Genomic DNA, 20142 nt, shown 5'->3' with positions numbered 1-20142 from the left:
AGAACCTGATTTGTATGAGTATTTAGTTCAAACAATTATAATTGTAAAGTGCGGAATAGTAATGAACACAAAATTTAACGTGAAAAATCATTCAGCTCAGAAGGTGTAAAATCAGGATGTTGCCCAGTAAGATTTAACATGAAAAAACACCTGTCCACCCGGCTCAAAAGGTGTAAAAATCGTGAAGTACACAGTAGGATTTAACTTGAAAAATCAATCGGCTTTAAAAGTGTAAAAACCGCAACCTAAATCAAGGATTCACTGCTTAGCGGGTAATGGAATCAGTAAAATTAATGAATGTATGAAATGTGTTGGTGTCAAGCTCTAAGTCAAGCTGATATTGATGATTTCATTACATGCAGGATTTGTTAACAATTAGAGGGAACTGAAATAAGGAGATGGCCCTGGAGTGTGGCAAAGTGATAGGCGCCTTGAACTTTGTGAGGGACATCCAACATTTAGATATGTCGACGTTTAATCAACTGGAGGATGCTAGAAATAATCTAGAACATGCAGCTGGATTTCTGAGAAAACTGGAGAAGGGTTGCCCGAAGAATACGCTATCAACATGTCTTAGGCCCCTATTTCTAGCAGCTCTTGATGGTTTGTCTGCAATATCTTCTCACATGAAGGATCAAGGCCAGAAGAGTGACACCGCTAGAATGATTTCAAAGGTGCTGAAAATAATTAAACTGAAGAACATTGCTGAGCGAATCAAAGCTTCAAAACCATCAAGATCATCTAGCCAAGTCACTATGGAGAAGGTGCGGTTTGTCAAATCTTTGCTTGTTTCTGTTCATCATGCACTGTTCTTTATTAGTGCAGAGCCTCCTGTGTCTGTTCTTGTCAAGAAGCTGTGGGATACACGAGGCTTCTTCACATTTACTGCAAAGCAGTGCATTGAGCATGAGAGTATGAAGGATTTCTTCACCCATGCTGAGGATGTAGCTTACACTGCCGCATACCTATGTTTCTTAGGCTTGAATAACGATATGGATACGGATTTCTTTAAATTTCTGGAAAGGATAAGTCCTTTTAGCCCTGATGTGAGGCAAATTTATCTGAGTGTCTTGATAGGGTTAAATACATTAAGATCAGAGACTACAATGAATGCCAAATATATGTTTGATTTTGTTAGCGCCCTCCGTAATGATCTGGAAGAGCTACTTAGCAATGTTCATCAAAGTCCGTGCATTCATCTCCAACAAGGACTTTCGCACCTTTCTAGATTTCTCTGGGACATAAAATCAGATCCATTTCCACTTGGAGAATTGATTTCTCTTCAATCACAGATGCAAGCTGTGGCCGTTGAGGCAGCGATTGCAATCTACTCCTCCTATGATGAGAAAATGAAAATGAAGACTACTGAAATAGACCATTTGCCTTTTATTTTGCAACTGAAGTTAAATCATGTCAAGGTAGAAGTCTCCCTGATTAAGCTACTGAACAGTAAACCAACTATAATAGCTCCTCTAAAAGATCTGATTGATTATGTTCGGGAAGAGCTGATATTCATGAAATCTTTTTTCATGGATGCATTTGAGCAGTGCAAAGAGCAAAGTAATGTCACTGAATTTTTGAATCTTATTCAATCTGTAACTAGCCAAGCATGGTTGGTCATTTATTCTCTTTATCGTGACATAAAGAAAGAAGGCTTAGCCAGGGAAATCAGTTGGTCGCATTTTCAGTTGCTTCTTAAGTTCAGGTTTATTAAGGCAGTGATTGGACAGATATGTCCCAGCATTTCTGTGTCATCAACACTGGACCATCCTACGATAAATCTGTTGAACTTTCTTCCTCTCAACTTTCAGGTCCTTGATTCTTATTTCAGCATGCTGAAATTCTCAACGATAGTATCCTCCGATAGCCCCAAGATGGATTTGGTTTTGATGGGGTTTCATGAATATATTCTTGACAAGCTGCAACTGAAGAATGAAACCAGTTTGACATTTACTAATACAAATGAGGTTAAAAAGTTCTACTATGGATTGCTGCTCCTGGTAACATATCTTTTTGATCCTCTAGTTCAGTGTAGTGGATTTGGAACTATCGAAATTGAGGCTGCTGGTGATAGTAACAAAAGTAGAAGGGTCAATCTTGTTCTTCAGTATTTGACTGTAGCTTTAAAGCTTATTGAGCCTGAGGAAACCTTGATGGATATGCTAAACAAGGCCACATTGAAAGCTCCGATTCTGGATATGGTTGAAAGTGCTCATGAAGAGCTTATTTTCCTCAGAGCTTTTCTCATGGATGTTCTCAGGCAACAGATGAAGATTAACAAATATCATCATCTCTTGAGGAATGTTGAGGAGACTGCCAACAAGTTAGCACAAGTCAGTCGTTTTTGTAATGAAAGATTCATGGACGAAAACAGCACCTGGGAAGTGTGTCTTTTGTTGTCTGATTTCCTATATGATATTAAGTTTATCAAGGTAGAAGTTAGAAAGGTATGCATTCAGGTCTTGGATGCATCACTTTGCAACATGACTTTGCTAGATATCAAAGGCCTTATAAACTTTTTATCAAACCGCCTGGACATAGTGCTTGACTGTGATGCTGGTTCGATTACTTTTCTGATGAACCGAAGTAGAGTACTCAAAGAGAAACTTATGTACTTGGGACACTTTCTTGCAGATGCTGTACAACACTACAATATGCATCAAGGACTCAAAGACCTCAAGAAACATGTTCTAGATACCAAGTATGTCTGTTTATTGTCTATTGGGGGTTATAAATCTGCTTGGTATTACATGTTATATCTCTCCGATATGAAGCAATTGCTTAAGTTTGTTGAGACAGAGGTCAAAACAATTATTCCTACAGCTCCAGAGTCATCAAGTTATAGCTTCCCCAAGACAAATGGATTAGGATTTCTTCAATTTTTCTTAGGAAACTTGGAGGAGCTGTTATGTTCTAAGCTCGATTCCGTTATTGACTGGAAGCATCAGATTGGATCAGTCAAGGAAGGCATACTTTGTCTAAGAGATCATTTCGCCGAAAACATTGATGAGCTAGATGAAGTTCATGGTTTTGTATTGAAGGTCACTGAAATGGCATATAAAGCAGAGTTTGTCATTGACTCCTGCTTAATCAGTTCTCATTCACTCTGGTACAAATCTCATCGAATGTCTGAAGTTCTTAAGAATATTGAGCTTTTAAATAAAGTTGTTACTGAGACTTATGGAAGAAAGGAGATAGATGTGACAGTGCACAAAGTTGCAAAGACCTCCATGAATCCTGTGGCATCCTTATTAGCTTGTACGCCAAGAGAAAATGAAGAAATGGAGGGCTTTCAAGAGGCAATGGATAAAATTAAGAGGCAACTACTTGGAGGATCTTCTCAGCTAGATATTATCTCCATAGTTGGTATGCCTGGAATCGGCAAGACCACTCTGGCCGAGAAGATTTACAATAATCTCATAGTTACCCCTCACTTTGATGTTCATGCTAAGTGTCGTGTGACTCAACTATATTCATGGAAAGAGGTGTTGCTTACCATCTTGAATGATGTTCTTGATCCTGCTGATCGCACTGGAAAAGAAGATGGTGAATTAGCTAATGAGCTGCGTCAAGTTTTGTTAACCAAGAGATTCTTAATTCTCATTGATGATGTGTGGGATAAAACAGTCTGGGACCATTTATATATGTGCTTCAGAGATGCTAAGAATGGGAGTAGAATTATTCTAACTACCCGACTGAGTGACATTGCCAATTATGCTAAATGTAAGAGTGAACCCCATCATCTTCGTTTATTCAGAGATGATGAGAGTTGGACATTATTACAAGAAGAGGTGTTTCAAGGGGAGAGCTGTCCAACTGAACTTGTAGATGTGGGATTTCGGATAGCAAAAAGTTGTGGAGGATTGCCACTTTCCATTGTATTAGTTGGTGGTGTTCTGAAAGAGGAAGTGAAGAAGGAAGATTTGTGGAAAGAAGTAGAAGAAAGTTTAGGTTCCAAAAATATTGTTAGCTTGGAAAAGTGTATGTCTTTAATTGGATTCAGTTATAAGAATTTACCACATCATCTGAAGCCTTGTTTCCTCTATTTTGGAGGATTTTTAAAGGGGAAGGATATTCATGTCTCAAAATTGACTCGGTTGTGGCAAGCAGAAGGGTTTGTACAAGCAAATAAGGAAAAAAGAACAGATACGGCACACTATTTCTTGGAAGATCTTATTAGTAGAAATCTAGTAATGGTCATGAAGGAGAGACCTAATGATAAGTTCAAAAGATGTCGCATTCATGATCTCTTGCACAATTTCTGCCTAGAAAAGTCCAAGCAAGAAAACTTCCTTAACCAAATGAACAGGTACTGAGAATTATACTGATTTCATTGTGTTATGCTTATACCAACTCTCATTGTCACTTATTTTTGTTGATGTTCCTTTTTTTTTTTTTCTGATTTAGGGGAGAAGATATGCTTCCTGAAAAACCTCAAGACTACCGATTGTTCATCCATTCTTACCAAGATGAGATTGATTTGTGGCATCCATGGGGCTCAAATGTCCGTTCTTTACAATTCAAAGTGACAGACCTGGATAGCTTGTTATGGCCTCGTGATATCTCCTTCATCTTTGACAGCTTCAAACTTGTTAAAGTGTTGGATTTGGAATCGTTCAACATAGGTGGCACTTTTCCTATTGAAGTAGAGTCTCTAATTCATTTGAGGTACTTTGCTGTTCAAACATATGCAAATTCAATTCCTTCATTTATAGCTAAGCTTTGGAATCTTGAAACTTTTGTGGTAAGAGGATTGGGAGGAGAGGTGATAATACCTTCTTCTATTCTAAAGATGGTCAAATTGAGGCATTTACTTGTAAAGAATCGTGCTTCATTTAGTTTGCAAGAGAACATGGGTGAATCATTTTCTAACTCTCAATTAGATTATTTGGAAACTTTTTCCACTCCACGCCTCTCTTATGGTGAAGATGCAGAGATGATTTTGACAAAGATGCCAAATTTGAGAAAGTTGAGTTGTATATTTTTGGAGACATTTAGTTATTCAGAGAAAGTGAAGGGAAGGTGTGTTCGTTTTCCCAGATTAGAGTTTCTAAGTCACCTTGAATCCCTGAAGTTGGTTTCCAACTGCTATCCATCTAAGCTTCCTCATGTGTTCAATTTCCCCTCAAAACTAAGGGAGTTGACTTTGTCCAAGTTTCGTCTACCCTGGTCCGAAATTTCTATCGTTGGAGAATTGCCTAACTTGGAGATTCTAAGGTTACTTTCCAGAGCCTTCGAAGGGAATCAGTGGGAAGTGAATGATTCAGAGTTTCCTGAACTCATATACTTAAATTTGGACAACATCAACATTTCACAGTGGTCCGTTTCTGATGATGCTTTTCCTAAGCTTGAACGTTTGGTTTTAACCAAGTGTAAGCAGCTTGAGGAAATCCCTTCTCATTTTGGTGATGGCGTAACTCTGAAAAGGATTGAAGTAAACAGGTGTGGCTGGTCTGTTGCCAATTCAGCCTTGAAAATTCAAACTACGCAACATGAAGACATGGCAAATGATGCTTTCACAGTTACAATACAACCTCCAGATTGGGCTAGAAGACCATCTGCTTGACTCGTTTCTGGTGCACTCTTGCGGTATTCACCTAATCACATTTCCATTCCCCCAAATTTAATATGCGTATTTTCTAGTGTTATGCTTATAACTAAAGAGGTTATATGCTATATACGTGAATCTGTGTGCTAAAACTGAACTTTTGATGATGGGTCAGTTCCCTTTTTCTCATAATTTTGGGAAGAAGGATGCAAAGAATTCCTTTTCTGTTGGGTTTCGTATATTTTGATGATCGACAAAGTGATGAAATAAGTTCATGAAACAGGTAGATGATACATGTTTTAGCATCCAAAGTCCAACTTGTGTAGATGATACATGTTTTAGCATCCAGAGTCCAACTTGACTATATATCTGAATAAAACGAGTTTGTGCATGTAAATATATGACACCTGAGCCTAACTCAACCTCAAAAGCTAGCTCATGAGGGGAGGTTTGTTTAAGTCCATATAAAGAGACCAAATTCTCATCCCTCTATCGATGTGAGACTTCTTAACAGTACAAAGCATATCTAGGACATGAGTCCAAAGACGTATAGACTAAAGCATCCAAAGCAACACAAGAGTCCGAGTTCTTAGAAGATGGGAAGCACGGCTAAGAGCTATAAATATATAAAGTTTTCCACAAGGAGACTCGCAATCAGAACAATATTTGAGAGAAGAAAAAGCAGAACACAATCAGCAATATTTGAGAGAGTTTTGAGTTTTGACTAACGATCCAAGTACCCCCCGATACAAAGGATCAGCAGTTGAATAACAGTCTTCTAGTCTAGCTACTATATATTAGGAAGTTCAATTAAGTTGCAACTTATTGCTTTCCTAGATATGTGTTTACCAAACAATATTATATTGAAGTCTGTGTTGGAGATAAATCGAAGTGGGTTGAACAATCTGGTTAACTGTTGAAGTTTTGTCTTAAAAAAATATATGTCAAATCTTAACGTGAATGCAAGCCCCAGAAATGACAAGTTTAACTAATAACGAGAAATAAATGGGATAAAGTTGAATCAATCATCAAATCCTGTCCTAATAGTCTAGCATGATTGAATGAAATTTTATAAGAATGAACCAAAGGCAAAAGCAAGCAATCAAGAAGGTCGGAAGTTGGAAACTGTATAACAAGACAAAGTTCATGCTAATTATCGGGGTTGGATCTTTGTTAAAAACATCCGCTCAACTTCTTTCATAAGTCCAAGTTTTGTTACAACAATTTTTGGAAGATAAAATGTCAATATATGAAATTTTTTTATAAACTTCTCGTTGAGTATTCTTGGGCACAATTGGTTGTTCACGACTGCAAATTAAACTAGATTTGGTCTTATAAATGTTTGGTATTCAATTTTTCTTCTCTTCTCTTGTCGTTGGTAGTCTCAGTCAACCTTTTTGTTCTACTCTATCTTCTTATTGAATTGGTAGGTACATTTTAGGCTTCTGTTTGAACTTTAAGATAACTGAAGAGAAGGCAATCAATAGAGTCGTTAATATGGGCTAGGCCTGTTGGGCCGGCTTGGCCTAACCCGTGATTTGATAGAATTGGGTAAGATTTTTGGAGCCTGCCTCAATAAGCTTGCTAATTTGTGGGGCTTGAGAAATATGGGTAGGGCTGGTCCGTGCGCCAAATAAAAATTAATAAAAAAATAAAAAATAAATAGAGTATTAAATATAGAGTAAATTTTAGATTTTTCAAACATAAAAATCACATTTGTATGCTATAGCTATAGTTTGCATAATTGCGCTCCATAGCAAATTTTATGTTTGTTATGACTATTAATCTGTATATTTCGGTATACTTATACATAAAAATCTGTATATGTATATTTCGGTATATTTATACATAAAAATCTATATATGTATATGTAACTGTATTTCTGTATACAACTGTAAGTTGTATATGTATATATTTTTTTGTTGTAATTTTCAGTCGTATATGCATATGTGTATTATATGTATTTAAATATAAATATGCATATGTATATGTAACTGTATTTTTGTATACAGATAGATTTTGTATACAAATATCTCTCTCGCTTTATACAAACACAAATTATACATTATATTTTGTATAATCTGTATTTGTATAATGCGAGAAATAGAGAAAGACAAAAGAGAACTGGGCAGGGGAAGATTTATATTGTATAATTATAAGTGTATAAGATGAAGATATATGTATTTGTATGTGTATATACAGTTTTCTCTCGCTTTATACAAACACAAACATAATTTATACATTTGTGTTTGTATAAAGTGAGAGAGGCGAGCGGCATCAAGGAGAGTGACGAATGAGATTTCTGGGGAGAGAGACGAGTTTGCTAAGAATTAGAATTAAATGAAATTGTGGTTATATCATTTAATTTGAATTAATAGTTTGCATTTTATACAATTTTCCCTTAAATATAACAAGAGACCAAAACTCAAAATCTATTTAAAGTTTTAAATATTAAAATTTAAATACAAATTTCTAAAATTTATAGGAAATCACTACGTAGACCATAGCCTATAGAATATTGTCATACTTTTTGTGTTTTATTATGATCATTAGAAAACGATTAGATTAATATTTTTATTAGCTATTTATACTTTTACTTAAAATCAAACTTAATAAATATTATAAATATAGTTTTATTTGTGGATTTGATTACCAAGTGGTGACACTAACACCATGTAATATTGTCTTGTCGATATTTATGATAATATTTTCTAATTATAATTTGATATAAAGTAGTTTTAAAAAAAGTGAGCTAACCCGACACAACTTGTAGTCCACGTACTTGTGAGTTAGACTGACTGTTTTCTAACCCAAAAAAATGAATCATCCTAGTCTGACCACTTAATTTTCGAAGCTTGTATAAATTAATCCGGATGGTTTGGATCAACTCATATTGACAGCTATAACAATCAATAGATAAAGGGAAAAAGGAAAAATATACCCCCGAACTTTCAAAAATGGTATATATATACCCTCTGTTATACTTTGAGACTGTATATGCCCTTGCCGTCTTATTTTTGGGTCATATAGATCCTTACAACTAACAGAGAAATACGTGGCAACATCTCAACAATTGACTCTATTTTATTTTATTTTTCACCTACAAAACTAAAAACCCACCCAGATACTTTAAACCCACCCGGATATCCAATTTTATCCCTTCTACATCTTCCCCATTCACCAGCTCTAGTAACTTTCTCAGAACCATCGTTGTCGCCACCCAGTCACACACTACATCTAATTTTATCCCTTCTCGATCGATTTCTAATTTTCTATTCGATAAATTTTCGCGAAAAAAACCCTAACAACATGAAGAAATCTAACCCAATACAGGTACAAAGAACACATCATCTTAAAATGAATTCAAAACCCTAACAACCTCTATTGCTTTGTCTCATTTTCTTGGTACAATAACGGAGCCAGCATCCAATACTCCATGGTGTATTGTCTCCATAATCCAATGTAATGTGGAAACTCCAGTAGAGTCTCAGCGGCAGCGTAATGCGAGCCAATTTCGACAACCGCTGCAGGACGTAGTGTTACTTGGCGGGTATGACAAAAGCAGAAATTTCAATTTGTTATCAATAGTTCGATCACTATAAAGAGCTGTGAAGATAAAACTATTTGTAATCAATAGTTTGATCTTTGCCAAAAGTTATTGAAATTTTGAAATGGGTTTCTACAGCCGAATGAATTTTCCACCATGGAAACACATGTACTGACTATTGAGAATAGGCAAAGAGGAATAGATGATAATAGGATCAAGTGATTTGCTTCAGAATGCACTGTAAAGATGTTTTAGATTGGGTCGGGTTTTTATTTTAATACGGATCGGGTAAAATAAATTAATGGATAGTTAGGGTGAGTGAGTTTTAAATTTTTCATAAAAAATTAGGTCAATTGTTGAGATGTTGCCACGTATTTCTCTGTTAGTTGTAAGGATATATATGACCCAAAAATAAGACAGCAAGGGTATATACAGTCTCAAAGTATAACGAAGGGTATATACATACTATTTTTAACAGTTCGGAGGTATATTTGTCCTTTTTCCGAGTTCGGAACTTAAATAAGCCACAAAAAAATAAAAGTGACCAAAATAAGCCACTATTTTAGTAAGTAACTAAAATAGGCTTAGTGGAAGAAAAAAATCCGTTTTATGCAATATTCCAAACGTTTTCCGTTAGTCTCATAACGTGTATATTTTAATATATAACGGAACTATTTCTTACACTTTGTAAAATGAAAGTTTTTCTTACACTTTGTAAAGTGGAAGTTTTTCTTACACTTTATAAAGTGAAGGAAAAAAAATTATGTTTTAGAAAGGAATATTTTTCATGTTCTCTCTATGAAGGTTTTGTAGTGTTTGTCATACAATTATATTGATTTTACATATTATTAAAACACGGCAAAAATTATTACATTATGTATTTTTATTTTTTTATTTTGAAAACTCCTCCAAGCTCTATTTAAGGACGTTCAAACATAGTACCTTCAACATCTTTAGTCTTCTATTTTTCTTCATTTCAATCACCAAAAAAATGTCTTCTAAAGCAAAAGTTAGAATTTCGATTTATTGGGATGGCGAAATTATACATGACAAAAATATCGTTTATTATAATTGTCTTTCCAAACACAATGCTAAATATTTAATTAATGTCCGATATCATCAATTTCTTTCATCAATTTATAAAGGAAAAAAGGACAAATATACCCCCGAACTTTCAAAAATAGTATGTATATACCCTCCGTTATACTTTGAGACTGTGTATACCCTTGCCGTCTTATTTTTGGGTCATATATATCCTTACAACTAATGGAGAAATATGTGGCAACATCTCAATAATTGACCCAATTTTTTATTTTTTTTAATGAAAAATTAAAAACCCACTCACCCTAACTATCCATTAATTTATTTTACCCGACCCGTATTAAAATAAAACCCTGACCCAATCTAAAACATCTTTACAGTGCATTCCGAAGCAAATCACTTGGTCCTATCATCATCTATTCCTCTTTTCCTATTCTCAATAGTCAGTACATGTGTTTCCATGGTGGAAAATTCATTCGGCTGTGGAAACCCATTTCAAAATTTCAATAACTTTTGGCAAAGATCAAACTATTGATTACAAATAGTTTTATTTCCACATCTCTTTATAGTGATCGAACTATTGATAACAAATTGAAATTTCTGCTTTTGTCATACCCGCCGAGTAACACTACGTCCTGCAGCGGTTGTCGAAATTGGCTCGCATTACGCTGACGCTGAGACTCTACCGGAGTTTTCACATTACATTGGGTTTTGGAGACAATACACCATGGAGTATTGGATGTTGGCTTCGTTATTGTACCAAGAAAATGAGACAAAGCAACAGAGGTTGTTAGGGTTTTGAATTCATTTTAAGATGATGTGTTCTTTGTACCTGTATTGGGTTAGATTTCTTCAAGTTGTTAGGGTTTTTTTTGTGAAAATTTATCGAATAGAAAATTAGAAATCGATCGAGAAGGGATAAAATTAGATGTAGTGTGTGACTGGGTGATGGCAACGATGGTTTTGAGAAAGTTACCAGAGCTGGTGAATGGGGACGATGTAGAAGGGAAAAAATTGGATATCCGGGTGGGTTTAAAGTATCTGGGTGGGTTTTTAGTTTTGTAGGTGAAAAATAAAATAAAATAGAGTCAATTGTTGAGATGTTGTCACGTATTTCTCTGTTAGTTGTAAGGATATATATGACCCAAAAATAAGATGACAAGGGTATATATAGTCTCAAAATATAACGGAGGATATATACATACCCTTTTTGAAAGTTCGGGGGTATATTTGTCATTTTTTCCCATTTATAAAAGAATGGGTATAAATAGTGATTATAATTTGATTATAGTCGGAAAATACCCTACTTCATTTTGTAACAAGTAAATTTTGGAGATTGAATTATTTATAGTGACGAATCGTTGACTGACTTTTTGAGGGTTCCAAATGACTATATAGATCAAATCAAGTTAACACTTATGATACATAATGTAATAATTTTTTTCTTAAATAGAGCTTGGATGAGTTTTCAGAATAAAAAAATAAAAATACATAATGTAATAATTTTTTCCGTTTTTATGATATGTCAAATCAATATAATTGTATGACAAACACTGCAAAAGCTTCATAAGAGATACAAATTAGTGCAAAACGTGAAAAATATTCCTCTTTGTAAAACAGAAGTTTTTCTTCCACTTTATAAAGTGTAAGAAAAACTTCCACTTTACAAAGTGTAAGAAATACTTTCGTTATATATTAAAATATATCCGTTATGAGACTAACGGAAAACGTTTGACATATTTCATAAAATGGAATTTTTTCTTTCACTAAGCCTATTTTAGTTACTTACTAGAATAGTGACTTGTTTTAATCATTTTTATCTTTATGTGACTTATTTAGGTTCCGAACTCCCCTTTTCCCATAGATAAATGATAAATAAAGCTATTGACTGGATTCTCACTCTAGCGCACTCTCATATATTTTGTTTTGTAGCAATTATTAAGTAAGTGGGGTCTGTTATAAGAAGATAAAATACAAACTTTAAGTGGGGTCTGTAAACTGTAATAGTCTTCCATCTGTCGGCCATTAGAGGAAAAAACAAGAAAAGGGATTTAATGAGTGATCTTTTAATTATTATTTTTTTTTGTGTAAAAATGAAGATAAAAAAGTATATTGTAAAACGACATAAAACTAAATACAAATTTGTAAAAGAGTAGAAAATCAAATTGCTCATGTTTTTCTTGCATGAAAGGTTATAAAAATAATTATTGATGATGGAAAGTAGCAGATATTCAGAATTAGTCGACGTACTCGAAAGCTGGCCCGAACCCAAAATCGATAAAAGATTACTCTTTCATAGGTCCATCTGTTCTCCACTAGAGGAAAAAAAGTATAGTAGGGACTAATCAGTGTTCTTTCTATTAGTCTCCTTTCCCTTGACACGCTAGACACATGTTTTATTCGGGCTACGTGCATTGTTCTTGGCCGTCGATTCATTCAATCCAACGGTTGACATGATTTGAATTATTGATTTTTAGAATTAGAAATGAAGAGAAGAGCATTGAAAGGAATTCAAACTAGCAAACTGATGAATACTAGTGACTTTTTCTCTATATTTTTAAGAGAAAATTAAATAATTATTGAAGATGAAAAGGATTATTGGAGGATAAATTTTAAGAGGCTAGATCACAGGTATGCATCATCTCTCATTATTAATTCTTATAAGTATTTCATGCACATCTATCCTTTGACCATATTTTAGCCATACACAGGCAGGTCTAATTTGCTCTTTAGAAATTAGACATGAAAATGTATTCTATCTTTCTTTGGTATATATATATATATACTTGCAACGTCTAGGCACTTGAAATTGAAGCATATGCATAGTAGAGCCAGAAAATGTAAATATGTACTCTGAATTAAGATAATATATATTATGTTCGCACAAGTAATATAGTGACTTTAAAAGAGTTGGATTATTGAATCCAAAACACTTGTCAATTAACTATTTACTAAATTATACGAATCCTGATTATTTATTCAAGGAGAGGATTTCAAAGATGATTATATTACTTGGATACTAACTAACTAAAAATAACGATAAAATAACTAAGAAAAGATAGATTTTTCACACAATTAATAATGAATGAATCGATCTATGATTATGATTTAACTAACAACCAACTTATTTTGTTTACCCCTATGGCAATATGCCAAATGGAAGTGTAGCATCACGATTAAAAGGTCAGCTCGTGTCTCCACATTTAATGGGCTTACTAACTTCTGATTATTAGTCCAACATTACCATTTATAAAAGTCGAGTCCGGAGCCAAAAGAACAATTTTTTTCTTTCAAAAAATCAAAACGGCACATCAAAAAAAAGTTTAACCAAAAGGGCAAAATTGCTCCGTCAGGAGCGATTTTTTTCTGACAAAAGTTGACATCGTTTGTTAAAAAAAAATAAAAAATCGCTGCCTAGCAGTGATTTTCTCTAAAAAAAAAAAAATCTCTTTTTCTTCAAAATCGCTGCTATAGCAGCGATTTTCTCAAAAAAAAAGAAATCGTCAACAATAGGCATGAATAGGCATTTTTATATTATTAATAATTAACAATAGGCACATATAGACATTTTTCTATTATTAATAATTAACAATAGGCACATATAGGCATTTTTGTATTATTAATAATTAGCAATAGGCTCATATAGGCATTTTTATATTATTAATAATTAACAATAGGCATGAAAATAATAGCACTAGGCATAAAAAACGCTGCCCCTGCAGCGATGTATAAAAAAAAAATCGACTTAAAATCGCTGCTGTGGCAGCGAATTTTTAATTAAAAAAAAAAAAGAAAAAATGTTTTTGGGCAGCGATTTTTAGTCATTGTGTTAGAGGGAAATCGCTTCGTCAGAAGCAATTTTGCCCTTTTGATTTTAAAAAATTTGATATTTCCTTTTGAAATTTTTTACAATTTTTTTTTACCCTTTTGACTCCGGACTTTATAAAAGTCAAATATTCTCACAAAGGTTTTTGTTTGTTACTACTCCCTCCCTCCATTCATTTTGTTGGACAGATAATTGATAGGATAAAGAGGATATCATCATATCATATCACATTTTACACTCGGAAAGATGTACGGACAGATATTATTACTAGAATAGTGCCAGTTTTGGGACTATGTCGAAATGGAAAATAAGTCATAGAATAGTTCCTACTTCCTAAGTGTTATGAAGACCAGCGACTGCTATCGTTGGTGAATTGAGGCCGAAACTATACATTGTTGTATGTTCGAAAGCTAAGCAAACACATCTTGCTTTTATGTAGCAATAGTTTCTGGGCACGTGTGTAGTGTAACCTAATTTTATTGACCACAAAATTACATAAATATTGGTATTAAGAATGACGAGCTTTATAAGCAAGAAATGCTTCTCCAAAGAAATCCTTGGTTTTCTTACTTTGATTTCTAATTTCACATTTAATTAGCAAAGTTACTAGACCTTGTTTCTAATTTTGGTATAATGTACAATCTTGTCTTGACATATTGATTTGGCAAAATAAACATTTTTAAATATCAACACTCAAGCAGAAAGGAGTAGAGAAATAGAAACATATGTTTATATAATTCCCAACCAACTAAAAATACCCTTTTGGTGTAATTCAAGCGCGCGACACGTCCCTCAAACGTGCGTTGCACGTGTGTTCCATGCTAAATTGTGTGGAGTTGTTATAAGTGTGTGATAAGTTGCACAAAAATTGAAGAGAAATATACAAGCTCAAACTAACCAATAACTTCAATTATGCAATTCCTACAATATATCAAGTATTCAATTTGATAAAAGTTTCTTTTGTTTAATATGTCATAACTCATAATTTAAATGTCAAATGTGATTTCAAAATATTTCTTGTCTTAAGTTTTTCATCTTCTTTTTAAGAAATTGTAGTCTCCACCTTTTCACATTTGCATATGTATTAAGAAATTGTTGTCGAATGAGAGTAGTGTTTGCAAAAAGTTATATAGAAATTTGATCAATCTATATCTTCCTTAAGACGGCTAGTAGATGATCATTGTGCGATAACTTGCATAGTAATTGAAGAAAAAATATATAAGTTCAAACCAATGAATGCCTATTCAATCAAGATTATTATTAGTATAAGGTACATCATAAAGAGATTGAGAATCAAAGCAATCTTGAATGAATCTTATTCAAATGTTACATCAACTTAAATACAGGTAAGATGTAACTAACTTGACTAATTCTAAGGAACTGTTCTAACAACTTAATATGTAACTAAGTTGACTAAAACTAAGGAACTACTTTAACAACTTAATCTAAATCTACTCTAACAACTTGATAAGAATTAATAACAAACTAGTGAGTATGTCAACACACCCTCTCAAGTTAGGTGTGGTGCAACAACGCCTAGCTTGGATAAACACCGAAAGAAGGTAGGCTTGGGCAGCGGCTTTGTGAGAGTGTCTGTAATTTGATCCCCGACAGGAAGATATTTGACTACCACTCTACCTGAGTTCACATTGTTGCGGAGGTAGTGAAAGTCTACTGCAATATGCTTCATCTTAGTGTGGTAGACTGGGTTTTTGCTGAGATATGAAACACCAATATTATCACAAAAAATGCTTGGCGTTTGTGAGACTTAATATTGTAGTTCAATAAATAAATTGTGTGCCCAAGTAAGTTCAGAGAGTGCATTGGCTACCAATTTGTATTCTGCTTCAGTAGAGGACCCACCAACTGATTGTTGCTTTTTAGAGGACCAACAGATCGGATTTGGTCCAAAGAAGAGTATGTAACTAGATGTGGATATTCTGTCAGAGGGATCACCTGCCCAATTAGCATCGGCGTACTATACAAATTATTATCATAGTGGCTATAGATTTGTAGGTACGACGTTGATGATGCCTTGAGGTATCGAAACACTCTTTTTACTACTGTTCAATGCTCCAGACTTGGGGATTGCATAAATTGTGATAATTTTTTAACTGTAAAGGCAATATCAGGACGCGTGAATGATAAGTATTGCAATTTATCAATGCTGCGTCGATACAAGGTTGCATCGACGGGAGGTGAGCCATCAGCTGCTTTGGGTGGTAAACTTGAGCACATGGGTGTCGTAACTCCTTTACAGTCGGCCATATCCACATCTGAGAGAATCTCAAGTATGTATCTGGATTGTGATAAGACAATCCCATTTAGAACATCGATCCCCAAAAAATAGTTGAGTTCACCCAGGTTCTTTAGGGAGAACTTGTAAGCCAGAGAGTTGATTACATGTGTGACCAAGTTTGGGTAATTCCCAGTAATGAGGATATCATCAACATACACTAGAATATACATCGTGACAGCTTCAGATGTAAAAATAAACAGAGAAGCATCTGATTCAGACTTAATAAACCCAATTTTAGTCAAGTGAGATTTGAGAGCTTCATACCATGCACGAAGAGCTTGTTTACGGCCATAAATGGCCTTTTGGAGACGGCAGACATGATTGGGAAAATCAGGGTTGACATAGCCTTTCGGCTGCGCCATGAATACTTGCTCCTGTAAGTTACCTTGCAAAAATGCATTATTTATGTCAAGCTGCTACACTTTCCAGTTATTTTGAACTGCAATAGAAAGTACAATTCTGATGGTGGTTGGTTTGACAACCGGACTGAAAGTTTCATGAAAGTCCAGTCATGGACATTGTGTGAAACCTTTTGCGACTAATCGCGCCTTGTACCTGTCAATAGAACCATCAGCTTTCCTTTTAATGCAAAATAACTACTTACAATCAACAACATTATTTATCGGGTCCCTAGGTACTAGTTCCCAAGTTTGGTTTTTCATTAAGGCTTTGTATTCTAGATCCATTGCATTCTTCCATTCAATGTGCTTAACTGCTTGCTTAAAGGTATCTAGAGTGGGAGAAAGGTTAGCGAAGAAGCTGAATTTTTTCTTTGGTGTGAAGATATTATTTTTGGACCTTGTGACCACACCGGATGGTGGAGAGACAACAGCTGGTGACATAATTGTTGGTTGTTACGGTGGATGTTAGTTAATTGGTGGCCAACGGGAATAGTATAATGGTTGAGAGGTGTTGTGGGCTGCTTCATTAAATAGTGAAAAAGGTTGGGAAGAGATAAGAATCATACCTGATGAAGTGGAGACTACTGGTAGTTGCCTTTCAATTATGGACTCTGGAGTGTTTGAATGAGAGGGAACTGTTAGGGTGATAGGAATAAGAGGCGGAAGAGTTGGAACAAGATTGGAGTCCAAATTTAATTTGACTTCCAGATGAGTATCCTTATTGACTTGGGACTCTATGTTTTCCCATTGTAACGTGGAAAACTTATTTTTCAAGTGTGAGAACATTTGAGTGAAAGGAAAAATATCTTCACAAAATTGAACATCACGGCCGACGAAACTTTTTGAGTGCACAGGATTAAAGCAGAGGTGTGCATGATGAACAATAGAAACTCCTAAGTAGACACACGGTGTAGATCTAGGCTAAAATTTATTTTTTATATATGGCTTAAGCCATGGATAACAGAGACAACTAAAAATTTTTAGCGAAGAGTATTTTGGCGGTTCGCCAAATAATTTTTTATAAGGAGAATCATTATTCAGGCCAGGTGTAGGTAGTCTATTTATGAGATAGATAGCATGGTGACAGGCAAAGGACCATAGTTCAGATAGTAGTGAGGCTTCATTGAGAAGAGTTCTAGTTGTTTCGACAATGTGATGATGTCGTCATTCAGCGATTGCAACTCGTTGGGGTGTGTAGGGTAGGGAGATCAAATGTTGAATGCCATGGCATTGTAGGTAATGTTTAAGACTTGTGTATTCACCCCTCCATCAGTATAAAGTGAGACAATTTTGTGTTTGAAAATTTTTTCCACTAAAGGATGAAAGTTTGCAAAAATTGAAGCGACTTCACTTTTGTTTTTTATTGTATACAACCAAGTGTATTTGGTGCAATGATCAACAAAAATGTAGTAATACAACTTTTTATCAATGCATAAAATGGGTGATAGACCCCATAAATCACTAAACAAAGTTTGAAGTGGTGCATTACTATTTAAAGTGAGTCGTTGAAATGGCAAACAATGAGCTTTATTTGATGAGCACGAATTACAAAAATGAAACTTTTCTTTGATGGAAAAGGGAAGTGAAAATTTATTTAGTACTAAGTCTAGGATTTTCAGATGAGGGTGACCCAAGCGACGATGCCACAGTTGACGGGAAACTTTGGTGGAGGTGAAGTTGGCGGAAGGTGACACATGATCCCTCTGTGGCCACTCATAGAGTTCGTGTTTATTCCGGCCTTGTACCAGCAGTCTCCGAGTTTTGAGATCCTTCACAAGAAAAAAGTGTGGAAAAAATTCGATTGAGGTTAGATTGTCAGTGCAAAACTTAGCAACAGAAATAAGGTTCTTTTTGATAGCTGGAGCACAAAGAGTGTTAGAGAGCATGAAATTGGAGTTAAAATCCTTAATTTCAGTTAAACCAGTGTGAGTAATGGGAATAGTTTTACCGTCACCCATGGACACTTCCTCATTGCCAGTGTATTCTTCAAGATTATCTGACTCGGTTGTGACATGATGAGTTACTCCAGAGTCAAGGATCCAAGGATTTGCATCTGAGTGATGATTTGACACAAAGTTGACCTTAGTTTCAAAGTGGTTATGCGATTTTAAGCGACACACATCAGTTGTGTGACTGATCTTTTGGCAAAGTTGGCATTTTACCGATTGCATAGGTAGTCTCCCATTCTGTCGATTTCCAGGGACCGCCTGTCATGGAGCTTGTGGTCTTGAAGATTGATTTGGGAAGCGACAATTATTTTTCTAATGTTGGGGCTGGAAGTTGGTCATTTGTGCAACTGCAGTCGTGATGATGAATGATGACCTGTCAATATCTTGATGTTTGAGAAAGAGTTCATGGTCCGTGAGTTTATGGAACAACTCCTCAAAGCTTAGGGTTGTGTCGCGCGCTCTTATAGCGGCGGTGATTTCACGATACTCATGACCTAGGCCACTCAAAATCTTGACTGCTAGTTCATCATCAGCCATCGAAGAGCCCGCTACTTTGAGAGCATCAGCAATTGATCTGATCTCCTGTAGGTAAGTAACAACTGTCTTGGAGGCCTTTTTCATGTTTTACAACTGATCTCGAAAGCTGAAGATGCGAGTGTGACTCCTATTGGCACAAGTTGTATGAAGGAGATCCCAAGCTAATTTTGCCGAAGAGGCAGTTGCAACAGTGTGAGCAATGGTGGGGTCAACGGATGCCATCATTGCTTGTTGAATTAGTTGGTCTTGGCAAAATCACAGCTCATATTCAGGATTGGAGATGGTACTATTAGTTTGTGTGATAATGGTTGGCAAAGCAGATTTGGCACCAGTGAGATGCCTAAAGAGCTCGTGTCCATTGAGTAGCATCACTAGTTGCGCCTTCCGGGTGGCAAAGTTGAGGCTACCTTACAGTTTGATAGGTAATTGGGCAGCTGGATTGAACTGTACCACATGAGTGGTAGTCGAAACTTCAGCAGCACTATCACTGGTGGTAGCAGGAACAACCATGTTTGGACGCAAAGAGAGGAAAAAAAAATTTGGATCGGACTCGTGAGAGTTTTAGAGGGGCTCTAATACCATAAAGAGATTGAGAATCAAAGCAAACTTGAATGAATCTTATTCAAATGTAACATCAACTTAAATACATGTATGATGTAACTAACTTGACTAATTCTAAGGAACTGTTCTAACAACTTAATATGTAACTAAGTTGACTAAAACTAAGGAACTACTTTAACAACTTAATCTAAATCTACTCTAACAACTTGATAAGAATTAATAACAAACTAACAAACTAGTGAGTATGTCAACACATCATACTGAAATATTGCTATCAAATGAATTTCAAAAGTAATATTCAAACAATTTTAATTATGCATCTTTTTTAATATATCAAGTATTCAACTTGATAATTTTTTTTTCTAATATGTCACAACACATAATTTAAGTGTCGTTTATTGGTTCAAAATATGTCATGTTCTAAAATTTTTGC

The 20142-nt window shown here is 35.0% G+C and overlaps 2 protein-coding genes across 4 annotated transcripts in view; both read left to right on the top strand.

Annotated features, from left to right (window-relative positions):
- The window catches only part of LOC125868364 (putative late blight resistance protein homolog R1B-17), a 35408-nt gene that overhangs the window by 2126 nt on the left and 13140 nt on the right, over nucleotides 1–20142 (top strand). Inside the window, exons 2-3 of one of the 2 annotated variants that reach the window (XM_049549022.1) lie at nucleotides 363–4309; nucleotides 4408–5442. In XM_049549022.1, the coding sequence (XP_049404979.1) occupies nucleotides 399–4309; nucleotides 4408–5442 (4946 nt within the window). In that variant the 5' untranslated portion in view covers nucleotides 363–398. Of the gene's footprint in view, nucleotides 1–362; nucleotides 4310–4407; nucleotides 5682–20142 lie in introns of those variants that run through there. The other variant, XM_049549021.1, reaches the window with a different exon arrangement.
- Nucleotides 1–20142, top strand: part of LOC125868365 (putative late blight resistance protein homolog R1A-4) — a 51479-nt gene that overhangs the window by 20081 nt on the left and 11256 nt on the right. The window contains exon 1 of one of the 2 annotated variants that reach the window (XM_049549024.1): nucleotides 12625–12767. The exons of the other annotated variant lie outside the window; for it this stretch is intronic. The gene's annotated coding sequence lies outside the window, so the exon portion shown is untranslated. Of the gene's footprint in view, nucleotides 1–12624; nucleotides 12768–20142 lie in introns of those variants that run through there. 2 annotated transcript variants of the gene reach the window in all.

The sequence above is a fragment of the Solanum stenotomum genome, chromosome 6 (genome assembly GCF_019186545.1).
Source record: "Solanum stenotomum isolate F172 chromosome 6, ASM1918654v1, whole genome shotgun sequence".
In the NCBI taxonomy this organism is placed as follows: domain Eukaryota; kingdom Viridiplantae; phylum Streptophyta; class Magnoliopsida; order Solanales; family Solanaceae; genus Solanum; species Solanum stenotomum.
This window is presented reverse-complemented; position numbering and strand designations above follow the sequence as displayed.